This window comes from Martes martes, assembly GCF_963455335.1.
Source record: "Martes martes genome assembly, chromosome: 5".
NCBI lineage: Eukaryota > Metazoa > Chordata > Mammalia > Carnivora > Mustelidae > Martes > Martes martes.
The window spans coordinates 125,798,863-125,819,316 of NC_137892.1; the positions used below are offsets into that span (position 1 = coordinate 125,798,863).

General features: G+C 44.5%; 1 protein-coding gene across 1 annotated transcript in view; it reads left to right on the forward strand.

The window, feature by feature from the left end:
• The window catches only part of HTR4 (5-hydroxytryptamine receptor 4), a gene marked incomplete at both ends in the record, with an annotated part of 127,959 nt that extends 108,640 nt beyond the window's left edge, over positions 1-19,319 (forward strand). The window contains one exon of the mRNA XM_080804271.1: positions 19,229-19,319. Coding sequence (XP_080660397.1) covers positions 19,229-19,319 — 91 coding nt within the window. The remainder of the gene's footprint in view (positions 1-19,228) is intronic.
• Positions 19,320-20,454: the final 1,135 nt, after the last annotated feature.

Genomic DNA, 20,454 nt, shown 5'->3' on the forward strand with positions numbered 1-20,454 from the left:
AAATATATGCCAGTTACTGTATTTAAGAACCTTGAATGCATTATTGCATTTAATTTTAACAACAACCAAATAGGTTGCTCTTATAATTATCATGATTTTAACAATGAGAAAACCGAGGTTTAAAGAGGTTATAGAACTGGCCCAAGGTCACACAAAGTCTTCATGATTGTCTTCAGGTTAATGAAAGATTAAAACACTCAAAACTGAAAATTATCTTGCCCTTAAAAAAAAAAAATCTTCCCTCTACAATGTATAAAGGACTTAGTCTGCAACCCAAGAATCACACTGGGGAGAGCCAGGTCATGACAATACTCCAAAACTTTGAGACCTTTTTCTTTTAAAAAGAATAGAATAGAATTTTACTTTGCCAGTTTGAACTAAAAACAGGCCAGTCTGCCTCAGTGGTTTGGAATAGTAGGCCTTCCTGTCTTGGTCCCATTTTTGTAGTCCTTTGGCTCATGCAAAATTTTTACTTATTTATTTATTTAAATTTATTTATGTATTTGAGAGAGAAAGAGAGTGTGTGTGTGAATGAGCAGGGGGAGGGGCAGAGGCAGAGGGAGAGAGAGAATCCACAAGAAGACTCCCCTCTGAGCTTGGAGCCCCATGAAGGGCTTGATCCTAGGACTCTGAGATCATGACTTGAGCCAAAACCAAGAGCTGGCTGCAGAATTGATTGAGCCACCTGGGCACCTCTGCCCTCCTTTTTTTTTTTTTTTTTTTTAAGATTTATTTGCAACATCTTACTATTAAGCAAACATATGGGCAGCCAATGAAATAAAGTATGTTTTTGCCAGACAGTCTTAGTGGACTTTGACCACTCAAATTGAATGAACTAATGTAGAATGTAGCAGAGATGTCTGCAGTCATGTTTAGGTTTTCTGTGAGATAGGCATCTTTTTTGGAATATCCAGCTCATGAACAGAATAGAAGTGAACATTCCATTTGATTGGCTGACAAAGTAGTTTGTCTAGATATGTAGGTTACATAGCCTTTTAAAAAGAGCCTGGGTGGCTCAGTGGGTTAAAGCCTCTGCCTTTGGCTCAGGTCATGATCCCAGGGTCCTGGGATCGAGCCCCGCATCGGGCTCTCTGCTCAGCAGGGAGCCTGCTTCCTCCTCTCTCTGCCTGCTTCTCTGCGATCTCCGTCTGTCAAATAAATAAATAAAATCTTAAAAAAAAAAAAAAAAGAGCTTCCAGGGGCAACTGGGTGGCTCAGTGGGTTAAAGCCTCTGTCTTCAGCTCGGGTCATGATCCCAGGGTCCTGGGATCAAGCCCCGCATCGGGCTCTCTGCTTAGCAGGGAGCCTGCTTCCCCCGCTCTCTCTGCCTGCCTCTCTGCCTACTTGTGATCTGTCTGTCAAATAAATAAACAAAATCTTCAAAAAAAAAAAAGAGCTTCCAAACATGAATTATTGTCATATATATGTTTCTTGGGCAGTTTTAATTTGTATGCCCATATACATTAGGAAGAGGCATCATGCCATCATGTGGACAATGGATTCTAAGAGCTTCATCCTGGGTGTGGACTGATTCTTAGCAAATTTGGAGCCAGCTTCTCTCTCCTTGTGACATCTTTAACCTGGCTCTATAGTTGTTTTCCCCATCCACCAATCTGTCTCTAAGTCTGATAGAAGTCACCTTTCCCACTCTAGGAAACTCCCATCAGACATAATGGCAGAGAAGGGAAGAAATAACCTAGTGGGAAGACACTGGCTGCATTCCCACTCGAGTCTGGGACAAGACAAGGTTGCCTTGTCACCTCCGCTATTCAACATTGCATACAAAATCCAAGTGACAGAAAGGAGAACTATGCAATATAAAAATTAGAGAAAAAAGAGCAAAACTGTGACTATTTATAAACAACATGAAAATCCACTCTAAACCATGAAAACTAAGACGTTTCACAGGATGTCCAGATACTGAATAACTAACCCAATATTCAGTGACTTCTACATACTAGAAATCATCACTTAGAATTTAGATTAGGAAAAATACCGTCATCCACAGGAGCAGTAACTAAAGTTACTAAAAAAGTGCAAAATGAAAATATAAGACATATATTGAAAGGAACTTTAGAACCTTAACTGAAGGAGAAATCTGAGATCTTGCTAAGGGTTCACTGTGGACAGCAGAAGAGGGTACTAAAACATCCAAATTTTTCTTTGGAAGTTATAAGAAACTCATCAGAAACCAGGTTTGCAGATTCTGGAACTTGATTTATTAGGTTCTAAGGTTTGATTTGCTGTAACTCTTTCCTGAGCACCTAATGTGTCAGGCACTGTGTATGAAGGGTAGATGGAAAGATAAATGAGAGTCAGAATCTCCCTGAGCTCACAGCCTAAATGAGGAAGGAGACACATAAGTACATAATTACAGTACAGTGGGCATTGCTGGCGTTGTGCACAAGGTTTAATGGGAGCCAAAGGGATTGCTACCTAACCAGTCGTTTTCTCATCATCACTGATGCTTGAATTCCTGCAATGAGAGAATTGTACTACTCAGTGAGCCTGCTCAGTGGTTGGGCAACTCTAGAGTTGAGGAGGTCTTCTTTATATTGAGGGGAAATCTTCATCCCTGTGACTTCTGCCTGCTGGCCCTAGTTCTGCTTTGAGCAAGAGAAAATAAGGCTACATCTTTCTGTATGTTTTAGTTCTATGTCCCTTCTGAGGCTTTTCTTCATTATTTCATTACTCTCCATGCAATATTGTTAAAGGTTTGGAGAACAGGATCATGTCCCCCTATTTGTAACCTTTGTTATTATTTTTTTGATCATTTTTTCTTCAAACTATGGTCAGGAGACCCCTCCCATTAAAATCACCTGGGAGCTGAGTAAAAACACAGATTTCTGGACCCCATTCACGGAATTGAGGCAAGTTAGAGAACGTAACGTTTTTGCCAAGATGATTCTTACGCGTGTTCAACTTGGAGAACCATAGACTCTGACCCCGGTGGATTGGAATGGTCCAGTGTGTGCTGGTATTGACTGTGCTTCCGGGTTATGATACATAATATAATTCTTAGGTCCTAAAGATTTTCTTAAAGGGTAATAATTTTACGTGATTGAACTAGTAAAATTCCTTTGGAAGTTGCCTCAGCTCAGCCATTCTTCAAGCCAAGTGATTCTAGCCACTTGGGAGGTGAAGTGTGATCACGTATGCTGTGACCACATAGTGTGGCAGGAGGTAGGAAGAAGCCGTCCTGTTGTGATTTGGAGTCCATTGGGAGTTTGATTCTGGAGTTCTTTTTCCATTATCTTTGGAAAAATGTCTAGGATCTTGCCAGTGCTATTCTCTGCTGAGTCTTCAGAGCCTAGTAAAGTGCCTGGCACATTGTGAGACTTGATAAGGAATAAAACAATGTTTCTGCCCCTTTTCCCTGGTCTCGCTTCTCTTCTGTTTAACTATCTTTATGAAGATTAGCCCCAAAGATCCAAGGCAGAGCAAGGATTTGTGGCGCTGACAGTAACCTTAGAACACAGATTTTTCTCTAGATGAAATCCACGGAGGATTCCAATTTTGGCTTCTTGGGTAAATAATCTCTGCCCTGCCTGTCTCACTACCTCATTGTGAAGATCAAACTAGGTAATGGAGGTGAAATTGCTTTGCTAACTGCAAAGCTCCGTCCTCAGGGGAGAGATAATTATGTTATAAGAACAGACTATTTATAAGTTAGGTAAATAGCTAAGATCACATGCTTAGCAATGCAGAGATGGCACACAGAGTTTAGCTTTGGGGGTGGATTTCTCTGCTCTCAGGCCAGGCTTAGGTGTCTCCTGTTGGTTCTCCAAGTTTAGACCTTGCCCAAACCTAGGACACTCACCTAGTTCCTCAGAAGACTGAGAACTTCTGCAAACACTTCCCAAAGAACTTCTTGTCAATCTAATTGGGCTCTTGGCTACTGTCCTCCATTACCCACCCTCAGTCTCCCCTGATAAAGTTTATTTTTGTTGACTTGGGGCTCTCTAGAGCTGTGCTATCCAATAGGGTAACCCTCAACCACATTCCAAGGATTCAGTAGCCACATATTATAAGTAGAATATTTTCATTATTATAAAAAGTTCTATTGGACAAAATAGATCAAGAGCCTTCTCCCTGGCATGAGGCAATATATGCTTTTCCTCAGACTTACTTTTACCAACCATAGCTCAATCAATAAGCCAATTCTAATGGATGTGCTGTAGAAGTCTTTGGCATTTCCATGCACAAGATTAGTATGCTCAGGTTTAAATATGGAATCAATAGAGGTGGAGAATAATGAGGATAGAGAAAAATTGAAAGTGAGAAAGAGGCAAACAGAATGAGGGTTCCACGAAAAACAGTAGGAGAAAAAAATTCTTCTAGGCTATTGCTTTTTGTTGTTTCCTCTATAAATAACAGTTATCAGAATTTATCATTGTATTTACTTTTTGCTGACTTGCTTCTTATCCATCTCCTCAGCTAGACTGTCCATACATGAGGCCAGATAACAGGTCTATTTTATTCCCAACTGTTCCCCTAGGGGAGAGCACATGATTCAATTCGAATACTTATTGGTTGAACGGATGGACGCTTTTATCAGACCCTGTTGCTCACCTGGAATGTGTATAACGAGTTTTCGCCTCTTTAAACAAATACATATTAATCCCATAACCAGAATCATTGTCTTTTTCACTGTGACATCACTTGCCAATTTTCAATGTCAACACACCAGCATTTCCCTTTTAAACAGAGATTTTCATACTGTGGGTTGGAAGATTACCCATAGATGAGACAATAATTTAGGTTTGGTTTTACTTTGGGCGCTTAGAGGTTTCTGCTAATGTTGGAAAGTTGTTTAACTTTTTTTTAAAGATTTTATTTATTTATTTGACAGAGAGAGATCACAAGCAGGCAGAGAGGCAGGCAGAGAGAGAGGAAAAAGCAGGCTCCCCGTAGAGCGGAGAGCCCAATGCGAGACTCGATCCCAGGACCCCAGGATCGTGACCTGAGCTGAAGGCAGCGGCTTCACCCACTGAGCCACCCAGGCGCCCCAGAAAGTTGTTTAACATTTAAAAGCTATTTTGTGGGGACACCTGGGTGGCTCAGTGGGTGAAGCCACTGCCTTCGGCTCAGGTCATGTTCCCAGGATCCTGGGATCAAGTCCCACATCGGGGTCCTTGCTCAGTGGGGAGCCTGCTTCTCTCTCTGCCTCTGCCTTCCTCTATGCCTACTTGTGTTCTCTCTCTCTCTCTCTCTGACAAATAAATAAATAAATAAAATCTTCAAAAAAAATTTTTTTAAAAATAAAAGCTATTTTGTGGCCTTTGCCTTGTACTCTGGAGGTTATAGTTGGATTCAACATTTAACTCATTGTTTTGAGCCAATGCAAGACTTAATCTGGGTGAATCAAAGATGGGTGAGGATGGCCTTGTCTTATCTCCCCCAGCCTCTTCCAGGCTTGCTCCGTAATTGGCAGGCCAAACACAAAATGCAAATGCAGGGTTCCTTGATCAAAGTGCAGGTATAAACTTCCATTGAGAGTATTAAGATGTAGACCCTTTTTCTTTCTTTTTTTTTTTAATATTTTATTTATTTATTTGACAGAGAGAGAGAGAGAGAGACAGTGAGAAAGGGAACACAAGCAGGGGGAGTGGGAGAGGAAGAAGCAGACCTCCTGCTGAGCACAGAGCCCCAGGGCTCGATGTGGGGCTTGATCCCAGAACCCCGGGATCATGACCCGAGCTGAAGGCAGAAGCTTAACCACTGAGCCACCCAGGCGCCCCAAGCCTTTTTCTTTCATCTGCAGTTTTTCTCTCAACATGTCATGGCATATTTTCCTTTCTAGTCACCTGTCCTCCAGAAGAAAAATAAAATAAATTATGAGCAAATATTTGTCATTCATCTGTATATTATCCAGGGCCAGTTTTTAGTGCAAATATGCGAGCATTTTGCTTATATGGAATCACCAAAGTGACACAAGGCACACAAATCCTATTTCATGGTTCAAGTGTATGTGTGTGTTTTGTGTTTACCAGCCCGTGCACGAAACTCATGCAACCGTTTGCACTTCACCTCTTGATAACACACACGCCCTACTAACACTCTGCCTCCTTCAGCTTCCTGCTCAGCAAGGAAGCACTGAAAGGGAAAAGAGCCGTGGTTGGCCATATCTTATCCGTTCTTTCTGTGCTGATATTTTTAGCAGAAAACATTGGCTAATACAGGGGAGCAACATGAGTGAGAAAAGATGTGATAGGGTTTTTTGGTTGGTTCCTCCTCCTTAGCACAGCACTGCCTTTCTCCTGGATTGGACAAGTTCTGGTCAAATAGACTCTGCGACCTCTCAGGGCTGTCTGCATTCCCAGTCATTCAGTCATAGACGTGCTGATAAGAAGCATGAGCACAGGATTCTGGTGGACCCATGACCTGTGGGAATTCAGTAAGACTCAGTGGTAAACATGTTGTAGAAGTTGCTGACAGACCATGGAAAAGAGGAAGTGCTTTCTATATATAACGTGTTCACCATGCATTTGCTTGGAGTCTTAGTAAACCCTAACGCATGGTGTATCTCCCAGAATCCTGTGCTTGTGGGGCATCATTAATGTTTTGAGGCAGCAAGGAGCTATGGCATACACACACATGCACACCTAGCCTGTGCACCCAGGTGCCCCCTGTCACTGAGGCATGTTTTATCTTCCCTTCAGACCTCACAGATTCAAAGATAAACTTCCTAAGAATTTCAAGATGGCAACGCTGGTCACCATCTGGCTGGCCCATCTGTCCGCACGGGTCACACAACCATGAAGCTGGCCTGCCCCACCCACCCCTGTCCTTCCTAGTCACCACCTAAGGCATGTCTCAGGAAACATCCTGCTTGTTGGGATTACACCAGGAACACGGGCAGAATAACAGCACTGGAAGAGCTCCCTTTGCCTTGAGTTTAGGAATCAAGTGGCTTAAGCTGCCTTCCAGGATGCCCTCTTCTGTGCAGAAGTGCTGAGGCAAAAGTGTTATTCCCTCCACTGAGACATTTTTCAAGGAAAAGTTCCCGCCCCTGAGTTAGAAGAAGGTGGGCTAAAGTGCTGGGGTCTGGCACACCTGGCTTTTAGTCCCAAGACTTGACATTTACTATTGATAATAACCTTTAACGCATAACCCGGACATTTCTGGGTCCCTGTTCCCTCATCAGTAAAATGGGAATACTATTAGAACTCGTCTCTTGGTGTACTATATGCTGGCTAACTGAACATTAAAAAAAAAAATCATCTCGGGCTTTTGTGAAGGTGAAATCTCTGTGCAGAACTGAGTCCAGTTCCTGCTGTTACCCAGAAAGTGCTCCCTGAACGGAAGCAGGTGCAGTTGCTGTTATTACCATTGTATATATAACATCGTTCATATCTTGGTTAAACAAACTTCTCCAGTTATTTTCTCAACTTCCTGATAAGCATTTCTTAAGAAATGAGTCAAGAGAAATCTCTGTGTTCTAAACACTGCCCTCAGACAAGGAATGCAGAGCTCCCTCTGCCAGAAGAAAAACCCAGAGAGGAATTAAATTAAATCAATCACACTGTTTATAAATAATTGTTTAAGCAACATGAGACGAGCCTTGTTTCCTGGGTACATCGTGCCCTGTGCTCAACAGTCGGGGCTGTTATGTTGAATATGCCTCTGGCTTTTGAATTACCTGTAGGCATGTCTCAGACCCAAACTAAAACATGGTAACCATGTCGAGTGAGTTGGGTGCGTTCTGTGTGTATTTGTTTTTCCTCGTTGGCTCTGCAGGCACACTTGTTGCTAGGGTGCTAGGGCTCTGTGTATCAGCCCCCTGGCATGGGTGCCCACAGCACAGAGGGATGGTGTGTGTCACTCCACGGGGCAGACTCCCAGGGCACACCCGGCTCTAGGGATGCCTGAGGTGGTCTGAGGTCACGGACGCGGTCAGTGTGCCGTTCTGACCCTCAACCTTGTATCACACTAGAGGCATTAGGAGCTTTTAATAGCTGAGCCTGGGTTCCACTTGTAGAGAGTCTATTTAACGGGTCCACTTGGGAATCAGAAATGCACATGTCTTAGGAAGCTCCCATGTACCGCAGTACTGAGACCCGCTGGTATAGAGGAGAGAGCATGAAGCCTGTGCCAGTCACCAAGCAGCCCATCATCTCCTGCGACACCAATAAAACAAGGAGGTTGTGGGGCACTCGGGTGGCTCAGTTGGTTGCGCATCTGCCTTCGGCTCAGGTCATGGTCCCGGAGTCCCAGGATTGAATTCCGCATCAGACTTCCCAGTCAGTGGGGAGTCGTCTTCTCCCTCTGCCTCCCACTCTGCTCTCGTGCTCTCTCTCTCACTCTTTCTCAGGTGGATGAATAGAGTCTTTAAAAAAAAAAAAAAAAAAACGAAAACAAAAAAACAGGGAAGTTGGAGGTAATGTTTCAAGTTTAGGGTTTGTTCCGCATCTTAAACTGCTGAGATGGTGTGGGTCTAACCCATTAGTTCTCCACTGGGGACCATTTTGTACGCCAGGGGCTATTTGGCAACATCTGAAAGCATCTTTGGTTTCCAGCACCAGTGGGTGCTACAGACACCCAGTAGACGTATGCCAGGGATGCCACTCAGCCTCCATCAATGCGTGGGGTAGCCCCTGACCCCACTCCAGCAATAATGGCCGGGCCCCAAATTTCAGTAGTGCCAAGGTTGAGGAACCCCGCTTTAAACAACTCCTCTGGCCTTCGAAACACACAATCTCCTTACCACGGCCAGGGGCCCACAAGAGGGGTCTGTCCTCGGTGCCAGGAGGGGCGTGTGCTTTCCCTGCCCACATCCGCGTGGCTCTGGCACCGTGGGGCTCCTCTAATTTTACACCCATTGCCAAGACAAGACAGGTTCAAATAAATAAATAAATAAACAAACCAGTGTAGTTTTGTTTGTAGAAGGCGGTTGGTGTTACTGCTGCGAAGAAGGGCCCGGAATTTCTGAGGGTAGCGTGCCGGCAGTCACCTTGCCGACAAGCCCTTTCCGGCAGGCAGGCTCCCGGAGCTTGTTCCCTTACAGCATGTACTTGGCAGGGACACAGCCCTCCCGATTTAGTCAGAGCAGCTGTTCAGGAAGGAATCGCCTCCAGAGCACACAAGAGACCCACCGGGAAACATACTCCTTGTAGAAGCGGGTTCGGTCCGCAGCGCACGGAGGCGGGTCCCCGGCCCATAGAGGCGGTAAAGCACTGTTTTATACTGGGCGTCGACAAACTACAATGCGTCCAGGAGAGGGCAAACACCGAGATTTTCCTTGCAGAATTAGTGACCTGGGAGCAACCATGTCAGGAACAAGGGATGCTACGCTTAGAGCGTAAAGAAGATTCAGGTCAGAAGCGCTGGTTTTATTTATCTAAGGACTGTTACAGGAGAAAGGGGTCTGGCTTGTTCTGTAAGGTCCCAGGGGAGAGAAGTAAGGACAGAAGATTGAAGTTTTAAGAGTACATATTTCAGCACAGAATGGAACGGACTGCCTCACTAGGTTGTTCCTAATAAGGACAATCAAGTAGAGAATGAGTAGAAATAGAACAGAAGGAGAAAATTGGAGGACCACCAGCCACATTGAAGTGGTGATGGACATCGGACACTCGAAGCTTTGACTGAACCGTCAGCATAGCCCAGGAGGTGGCGGGTTGTCTGAGGGGACAGCCCTCCTTTGTGGCTGTGTGAGTTACAGAACCGCCAGACGTCTTCCCTCGGTACAGTTAAACTCAAGACGGAGCAAAACCTATTTCCACCAGCGTACTCTTTCCTTTGGTTGAAACCGGAGACCTTTGGAAAGATTGCCAGTGGGAAGAAATGTGCCAGAGGTGATAGTGTTAATTTCAGGGGCCATTTTGTTTTGGTTTACGATTCCCCTGGCAGCCTGTGGGTGGAAGGCAATTTAGACTTCTCTAAGGAAGAAAATCCCTCCCCAGGCTCTGTGGATGCTCAGTGCTCCATAGCTCATTTGGGGCCTGAGACCCCACTTGAAGAAAACATTGTCATCCAGCCATCAGGATAAATTTCTATCATTCGAGCCCTTCATATAAGCACAGTTACTATCTAAATATATTTACAAAGAAGGACCCCAAGGCTGGATTTAGAGACACCGCCCTCAATGTGGTCTTTTTGTTCTTCTTTTTTCACATAGAGTTGTCAGGGCCATGACTTCAGGCTCTGGAAATAACAAGGTGGGATCCCAACCTAGAAGGAACCAGAGTCCCAGTAGAGCCGTTTAGTGTCATGGCTAAAAGCACAGGACGTGGTATTTCACGGACCTGTTTGACTTCAGGTCCGGCCACCTTGAAACTGTGTGACCCTGGGCAAGTTGCTTGATCTCTCTGTGCCTCTGTTTCTTCCGGGGCAAAATGGTTCTTGCCTCATAGGATGGTGGTGAGGCTTGTGTGAGATCTTGTGCATATGGATCGTGGAACAGGTAGGTTCTTGATGAATTGTGTTCTCATTCTCATTCTCATTCTCGTAATCATCATCTTTTGAGGCAAAAATCAGGAACACGGCTTTGTAGAGCAAGGCTCCGATTGCTGAACACTGCTTCACTGTCAGAACAGTGGTAAAAGGAAATGGTTTGGTGCCACCTTAATATCCTTCTGATAAGGGGCAAGATAGTTTCTGAGCACTGGGGTCAGAAGTACTTCACCGGCAAGGACAGGGAAACTGTGGAGAAAGGTAGGCAGAAAGTTCTAGCTGCTGCCCTGCTGGTGATGCCATGAAATCATCTGCAAGCCCTGAACGAGGAAGCCCAGTAAACGACTTCTGATTATAGAAACAAACAATTGAGTGCGCTCTGGGTGACAGTCAAGCAAAGAGCCAAGAACCCACTTTTCACGAAATGATTTCTGAATGTCTTTTCTTGTTTCCCTGCCTATTTCAGGTTATTTTTAACAAGATTCCTAGAAACATTTCACAGTTAGAATTGTTCTTAGAGAGCCTTTTATTCTGTAAGAAATGAGTGAATCCATATTTTGATAAACCTGACAAACACATGTATTTGGTGCCGGCTCCTGTTCCTTTATTCTTTCCAGACTTTGATTTCCTTTGCTGGCTGCTTTAATGTCATTTGTTCCTCTTTTTGTGAATGGGCATTGGCTGCTTTCAAGTTTCTGGCTTTGGGGAAAGGAGTCTGTGTGTGTGTGTGTGTGCATGCACACGCACGCACACGCATCCAGGGATACACACACATATACATATATGTGACTGTCATGCGTAATAATTAGTTGTTTCAGGAATGACTTGGTTTCCTGGTCCAGACAGCCCCCTCTTCTCCCCTTCTCCCTCCTCTTCCTCCTTCCCTCCCCCTCCTCCTTCTATGTCATCATCACTGTAGCATCTACCATTTACTGAACATCACTTCATTTTTGTTACTATTATGTTCAGTAAGCCAACATTGCTTTAAATGCCAGGTATTGAGCTAATTGTCTTACATGTACTATCTTCTTGAATCTTTAATACACTCTATGGAGCAGCTGTTATTATTATTCCCATTTTACTGATGAAGAAACTGAGACTGAGAGAAAATAATTCGGCCGGTGGCTTACAACGGGTGAGGGTTAGGACCAGGGTTCTCACACCGCGTTCATCTGATTTCAGAGCCCTTGCTGAAAACCACTAAGCTATACTCCATACTTGTTAACTGAAAACTTTGGAAAGAATATAGAACTTCTGGCTCTTAGACATGAGAAAGGCTTCAGAAGTGATCTGGTCACATCTTCCAGCCCAGGCAGTGGTCTTTTCTGTAACTTATCTGACAGCTGTCTATCTCCCCTCCAGAGGAGAGAGTCAGCTCCTTAGTATTCAAAGCAAGACATTCTATTGGTTGAAAAGCCCTCCCGTTGCAGATTTTGGTCCAATTTTACTTCTCTGTATCATGACATTATAAATACTTACAAGTTTTATAACTGGGAGCGATAACAGAGCTCGAGTAGTCCGCAGTTTTTAAACACTTTTTTTTTTTTCAGATGTGGAAACCTTTTGTCCAAGTGGAATCCTACTTGGAAGTGTGAATGGGGAAACTCTAACTGCTTTGGCAGAACAGATGGTCATCTGCGCATGTGTGTGCACACGGCCATCACCCCCTCCCTTCAGTGTCTTCTGTGGCCACTCCATGGGCTTATTTGTTAGTCTTGTTAAGAGAACAACCTGAAAATAGGCTGGTGAACCCAATATTTTGCAGACAAGAAAACTGACACTCAAACACTTAAGATGTTTGCTTAAGACAATGCTGCTGTATCCACAGAACTAAGATCTGAATCCAAGTCTCAGAATGCTTAGCTCATTTTCACTTATTCATACATGAGTGGCCTCTGTTTACACATCTCATATGGACCAGGCACTGCTTTAGGCAGTGGGAACATGGCAGAAATCTAGACAGGCAAGATCTCTGCCGTCAAGGAGTTCACGGTCAAGATGTTACCATCCAGTTTCTTTTTGATGGTCTGAGCCCTTGGAAACAATACATACATACACACACACACACACACACACACACACACACACACACACTAACAAACCATTCTGGACAACTTCCTCTGCATTCGGTCCAGTTTGCCCATGACTTTCCAAATGAATGGGCTCTAGGATTCAACTCAAGGCTATGCACATATTTGGTAATTTTAGGGTGACCTTTTCTTGATAATATTGCAAATTATAATTTTTTTCTACCTCTGATTTTCTTTTGGTATATTTGTGGAATATACCCATGGGCAGACAACCTATTTCATGTGTATCATTCAAGAGGATGGAAAGACCACTCAGGTGTGTAGGATTTTAAACTGTAAATGCCCGCTGGGTTGAGTTTAATGGAACAACCTTGAGCAACATACCGGGACTTGGGGTGGATGAACAGAGAGTGAAGGGCATATAAAGAAAGCCTTTCCTTCCTGGCCCAATCTGGGTGTCCAGCTCATTTCCCTCAGTTCTTTCCCGACCTAACTCCCTGTGCAATGTGCATGTAAGACTGATCAGTTTCCCCCCAAATAAATAGTGAGCTCTCCTGCCTCTGGATTCTTTCTGCTGTCTTAAATGCTCTTTCTCGATTTCCTGCCTGGCATCCAAGCCTACTCATCCTTCAAGGCGTAGTTCCAACATGAGCTCTCCAACTTCTCTGATCCCCACCCCCTCAATCTCTGAGCAATAACCAATCACTTCCCCCTCTGAACTCCCTTACCACCTGCTTCTCCTTCTCTTGGAAGCTTAGTTCATCACGAGGGATTTTGTATGCTCTTATGCACCTGACACACTCTCACCACCTGGGAAGCTTGTCAAGAGCAGACCACCTTCTCACCTGAAGCGGCTGGGAGCCAAGGGTACCCATCCGGTGAAAGCACACCTTGGGAGGCACAGGCTGCAGTGGTGAGACGCTCGTCGGATTGCCCAGCTCAGATCCAGGCTCCCCTCGTGACACATGTTTGACTTGGAACAGATTACAGGCTTCATGCCATTCAACCAGAACCTGCAAATAATAAAACCCAGGTCAGGGGATTGTGGTGAAAATTATATCCGGTAATTCGATTATTTGTTTCTGTGAGTGGCAGTGAATGGCACATAATAGATGTTGGCTGTTTTTCTTATGGGTTCCTACTTTGAAGGCATTTTTTCCTAGATAATGTTTAGGTTCAGTCATATTGAAACAGTTCAGCGGAAAAAACGGGCAGTCAGTCCGACTCCCCGAAGACTCAAAGTTCCAATCCTCTTATTTGCCATTTAATAATCAGGGTAGACAAAGGGAAAATATATCATAGAAGAGTGGTTTGACCTTAGTATTTGTGCATATCGAGGCATAGGGTAAGAGGTACACTAGGATTGAAACGAGCCGTGGCCACCAATTTGATCTTGCCCTTTGGCATACTGAAGCATGGACATGTCTGAGGTCGGTGATGGAATTCAAAAGCTCTGGGAACACATTTTGTCCAGAGGCCAGAGGGTAGGCCTCTCAAACTGTGCAGACTCAGCTCTTTGGGTCTTTTCTACAAGTAGCACAAAATCGCAGAACGCTTGCTAACTGTGATTTTAGAATTTCTACCTGGTGGACACGTTGCATTCTGTCCTTGCTAGGACTTAGTATTTCCTGCAAGTCAGTTTTCTCATCTGTTTGATAGGATCTTTTGTCACTTGCCTGCGACTCTAACAACTTTTACCATATCCATATTCATGCCATTATTTATTTACTATTTATCTTTAAATACACTTTTTCTTTTTTTAAAAAACATCTCTTTTTTCTTTCTTTCTTTCTTTCTTTTTTTTTTTTTTAGTAGACAGGAACAGGGGAAGCAAAGCTTTATTTTTTTATTTATTTATTTTGGCGGGGAGGGGCAGAAGCAGAGGGAGAGAAAAAATCTTAAGCAGGCTGCACACCCAGTGCAGGCTTGATCTCACAACCCTGAGGTCATGACCTGAACCCACTGAGCCTCCCAGGTGCCCCTAAATACATTTTTAATCTAAATAAAGGTATTTGTAAAGGAAACTGTGTCATGACCTGAATACAAAATCATATACAGAAGATTACTTTAAATATAAATGCAATGAAAACAAAACAAATTGTTATTTGTAGAAATTATTATTACTCAAATATAACTTGATCCCAGTGTTTGACATTTCAGCTGCGGAACGCATCCCACGTTTGGGAAATACTGGATCTCTCAGAGTCCATATTCTATTCTGATTGATAGTGAATCTCAAGACAAATGAAGAAATCGACCTAGGACATCGCCTTTTGAGTGACTGAACTTACTGATAACTTAGTACAATTCTATGTGCTTACTGTTTCTAGACAATTCAATTAATTTTTATCAGCTGTTTGTACCCAAGCGTTCTATTTTTTCATCACGTAAAGAACACCTACGAAAAATTGCCTTGTATATCTCTTCACATTTTTAAATTCTCATATTAATGAGTCACCATCCAGTCTTATTTCATCACTAATGTCATAAAAACCAATAACTACCTCCCCATCCACTTGGCTAACATGCGCTGTATGAGTCTATCTCGGTGCTTACACTCTGATCCCCTCTGGAGCCCCACCAAGTGCCTCAAACTGTGGAGTTGGCCCCTCCCACTCAACCTGTGCTTCTTCTGTGCGGCCCCCTAAGCCTCTGGCCCAAAGCACTGGCTCAGGTGTGAGGCAGGTGAATACCCACCTGTTCAGGGAATCTTTACTCCTACGTGCACGGGAACTACCTAAGAGCATTTTTCTTAAACGCAAATGCCAGGACACCTGCGTGGCTCAGTAGGTTAAGCAACTGCTTCAGCTGCCTTCAGCTGATCCCAGAGTCCTGGGATGGAGCCCCACATCTGGTTCCCTGCTCAGCGGAGAGCCTGCTTCTCCCTCTCCCTCTGCCTCTCCCCCCACTCATGCTCACTCTCTCTCTCAAATAAATAAATACATAAATAAATAACATCTTTTAAGAAAGTGCAGATGTCTGCTGTCCCCACCTGACCCCTGCCTTCTCACCCCCCACTGACAGAGGTCAGGTGTGGGTCCTGGGAATCTGAATTTATTGTAGCTTCCCAAGATAATTCTGAGGCACGTAACCTCTAGACCACTTCGTGAAGGATGACTTAGCTTGTGTCTTTCCTCCTCTTCCTCCTTCCCCTCCTTTTTCTTCTTCTTCTGTAAGTCTATTTCAAGAACTGTTAGTGTTAAACTTCACCACTAAACTCTTCCCTCCACACAGATGACTTGCACACATTCCCCCGTGGACAGAATTCCTGGTTTGGGAGGCAGAAGGCCTGGTTTACAGCACCGGCCCCACTTCCCATCAGTCGACCCTTGCCCCTACATCGACCTTCTTCCTCTTCTGGTATTGAAATGAGACTCTGTACCCTCCTTCCTTAGGGATTTGGGTTTAAGATTAAATGTGGGAAAAGATGTAAAAATACTTTGTAAATTGTAGAAGATTTGACTAACATCGTTAAAACAAGAAACTGCACTTGAAACTCGTGTGCTAACATGTCGGAGGTTCTTTCTCAATGATGTTTGGCGTCAGGGATTTCAAGCGGATTTCAGTTCAATTTCATGCCAATGTTTCTGCTCAAGCATATGTTTGAGGAGAGACAGTTGTGGTCTCGCTGCATTTTAAGTTGTGGCATCTCGGCTATCCGAGCCTATCCTACCCAGATCCACTTAACAGCTTTGCAATGTAATTTCACAGATTCAGAAATTGAGGTCTTTCAGATTCTTTAATACAAATCCAAAAATTACCCTCTCTGTGTTTCCAGTGAAACCTCTACCCTCCCTGCAGAATATAAAGTATCAGATACTAACAATAGAATATTAAAAGCCAAATTCAAGCAATTACCCACAGCTTTGGAGAACAGTCCCACACACAGCTGGTGCCCAATCAGAAAGTCTGTATCTGTCACCCACCATCTCTGCTCCCGTTGGAATCAGAATGTCAGAACTGCAGAGGATCTTCGAGATAATCCTCCTCCTCGTGTAGCGAGTGGGGAAAGTGAGGCACATGAAAGGGAGTAAGTCATCAGAGGCACGTGTGGATGAAAGCCAAAAAGGCCTTCGTTCCCGGGTCCCCGCGTGCTGGCTTACCGTTCGCGTCGCGACACCCTGCACGTTCACGTAGCCTGGATTGGGAGTGGCGGACACCCAGCAGGGATTCCGTGGTCATCTCAAGCTTTATTGGACTCCCTGGCGGGACTGAGTGAGAGAGCCAGTGTAGCCTTTGGAAACACTTCTCAAGGAGCCTCCTTCATTCTCCTCAGCCCTTCTGGAGCCTTCCACATAGCCAACTCCATGGCTCTCCTCAGCCCTGATCTCCTGGTGTGTTTCCTATCCTCTGTCCTCATCCTGGGCTATGTTTTTTTCACCCAGCCCCTCTCTCTGACGCTATCCTCCTGACTTTTCTCCTGCCTTTTGCGAAGCTTTTTTCTTTTTTGCCTTCATCTCCCCAGTTCTGCATTACAAAAAGTATATGGACCACTTGGCAAAGTGAGCAGCGGGGGGCTGGCGGGGAAGAGTCTTGCGTTAACATCCCAGACACACTGCGTTTCAGTAGAAGGGGGCGCCACGTCAGCCTGCGGGCTCTCCCCAGGTGGAACAGACATGGTGTGAACCCCTGTACAGGCCTCTCTGACCTGGGAATGTGTCGCAATGGGACAAGGAAATGCTAGAGACCTAGCAGCACCTGAACACGGGGCTTAGCTGTGCCAGTTCTCGAGACCTTGAGTGACCATATATCAGGACAATTAAGAGCACAGACTTTGGTATCAAAAATGACCAAAATATAAGATCTGATCCTACTAATTTTAGCTGAGTAAACTTGGGCAAATTATTTAAACTCTCTAAAACTCCGTTTCCTTCTCTGTTAAATGGGTGTAAAATTCACAGATTAATGCATATAGTGCAGCATAGTACAGTGCCTGACTTGTTTTTATTATTGCTAATAATGGTAATAATAAGTATGATGAAAAAGGAAACTTGGCCAATGGGAAATGAGAAACACTATGCTTCCCTCCCTCCCTCCCTCCCTCCCTTCCTTCCATTTCCTCATTTTTTTCTTTTAATAGATATATTCAGTGATTAAGTCATACCAGTGGGGGGTGGCATGTAAAGACTTGAGGCTGCATCTTGAGTTATCTGGAGAACTTATACTTGAAAATAGCATGGAAGAGGGAATATATAGCCAAGGATGAATCAAAAGCTATGTTCAGAGCAAGTGGCAAACCCAGAAATAGTTAGATCTCAATATTTAGGAAGAAATCTTGCATATTCTATTTCAATAAGAATAGTCTTCTAACCGGAAAGATGAGAATATTATAGGGAAAAGGTTGCTGTCCAAGATTCATGAAAAGTATTTAACTGTCTCTGAGCCAAGATGTATTATGTCGGGATTAAAGGAATTGGTTGATAAGATCTCTGACTGGTACTCTTTCGAGGGCGGGGAAGAGAAGGCAGCCTGGAGACCAGTAAATATTGCCCCAGTTCTTAAAAAAAACCAAAGCTAGACTCCAGAAACTATAGACTCATAGCTTGAAATAGACCTTACCAATATTCAAGACAGCTATTACACAAAAGATTTGTGAGCCAAAGAGTCAATGTTGTTTCATTAAAAAAGCAATTCATGCCTCATGCCAACTAATTTCATTATCAGGACAGATTTACAGCATGGCAGTGACATTTCAGCAAGGCACTGGATAAAGCCTTCCCTGGGTGGGTTTATTCTCGGGCACACCAAATGATGGCTGTTTACTGGGAAGGCAGTCTGTGCCTAAAACAATTCTCGGTTTTAGCCTTGTCCTAAGCAGTGCGGGGGGGGGGGGGGGGTTGTTATTGTTTTGTTTGTTTGTTTTTATCTTGACTGAAGCCTGAAGACCTAGCAGGCAGATGACACCATGCTGAAAGATCTAGGCAGCAATAAATTATCTGATCTTCTGTGGGCTTGTGAAACCCTTGAAGTCTGGTTTGAATGGGTGCTAAGTAATCATATCTTGAATGTAGCAGTTGTTATGATTTAGAATGATCTCAATTGACTAAAACCTATAAAATGAAATTTATCTGAGACTAATGTAATGGGTTGTATTTTGGCATAAATAAATAAAATAAAATAAGATAAAATAAAATAAAATAGGCTGGTGTAATAAAGTACCGGTGTAATAAAGTACCACAGGCATGGACAACTGTTTGTGTCAAGAAGATACAAACTGGCAACAAACTCAGTGTAAGCCAAAAACATGTTGCCATTAACAGGAATGAATTTGGTGTTGACCACATTCATAGAAATAAACCAAATTGATGATGAAATGTACATGATAAGACATGGCAGGCTCACTGTGTAGATTTGTGCTCTTTCTAGGTGCTGTGTTTCAAGAGATAATCATGATGAGGATTGTTTTCAGAGGACAATGATCATTATGGGCAATAATCCGGAAACCATAATATATAATGAACCATTAAAGAAAATGGGAATGTGTAGCCTGGAGAAGAGAAAACTTGGAGGATATAATTAGCAGAGGGAAGAATTTTGAGTGAGCCCAGAGGGCACAGTAGTTTCACTGGGTTGAAATCATAGCAGGAAGATTTTGGCTGAACATTAGTAAGTTCTCCTAATAACTAAAGTTGCTCAAAAATAATAAAGGCCTGGCGGGTCACTGAAGATTCATTCCTAAGTAGGGTCTAAATGACCACCCCTCTGCATGGCACAAGGGCCTGGTCTGCACTGGGTGGGCCCTTTGCTGAGATCATCAGGAAGTTCCGTTCCAAATCTAAGGTACTATGATCTCCCCTCTCCAGGGATGCGGTGGAGTGTGGTGGCCAATGGGAGAGTCACTGCCATCCTCCAGCAACTTCTTCCTTGGTGGCTGCTCAGCCCGGTGACCCTTAGTCCCTGGGGCGGTGACTCAGAAGACAGCCATCCCTCGCAGAGAGGGCAGGTTCTAAGCCGCAGCTTGTGTGGGACCGCTCCTGCCATTCTCTCCAGCTCGCCTTCCGCCAGGGAGCCACGCCCACCGGGATTTTCTCTGGGGCTCCAGCAGGTGGCGCTGGAGGGACTCAGGGGACTGGAGGCCTCCTCGTTCCCTGGGGTTTCTCTTCCAGAGATCCTCTACGAAGGGATTTTTTCATTTTCCAGCACTCCCTCTTCCTGGCGTCTCGCCCTTGCGTCACACTCTCTGTTGTCCCCAATATGTCCCCTTACTGTTCCTGGTTTGTCTTTCTCATGTTCCAAACACCATCGCTCACTGTGTCCTATCTCAGTCATAGATGTCTTCAAATATGCCTTCTTTGCTGTGTCTGCTCACAGACATTGTCAAAACACATCCTCCTGGCGCCTGTCTTGGTCAGAGCCGTGTTCCAAAAGCACGCATTTCTTGCTTGTTCACGCCTGTTACAGCCATGTTCAAACTGCTCGTTGTCTTGTCTCTGTCCTGTTCTGGGCCAGACGCTAATAAGCTTTCTTCCCGGTGTTTGGGTCCAAACCTGCGTCCTCCTGGCCAGCCCCCGTGTCAGTTGCAGATCTCCCGCTCACTCTTCCTTGGGGCCAGTTCCAGTCCTCTTCAGGACATGCTCCATTTGCTTACCATGGAAGAAATGGGAGCAGAGATCAAACCGAGAACAGTGTCTGCAGCACCCTTGGAGCTTGGCCAGAGACAGCTTCCCCCAGTGCTGTGGCCTTGGGCCCTGCTGCTCCAAGATGCTTGCTTCCTTTTTGGACTAGAACTGGCATCTTCTGCTGAAGGGCCTAAGACAGGGCCAACAACATTGTAGTGTTTTTTAAAGACTTTGGAATCTTTCCCTTGAACTTGTGGCAGAACCCACAGTAGCAGCTTAAAAGACTTGAATCTGGCCTTGTTGCTCCCAAAGGAAGGAACTCTTGGCAGCTCACACTGGGGAGAAGTGAACCTCCTCACTGCAGGAGGAGGGCTGGACCAAGCCGTGTCTGGGGGGGAACAGAGCACTTGATGTGAAGTCAAGGACCCCGATTCCAGCCCCAGCTCTGCTCCCAACATGCTGTGAGATCT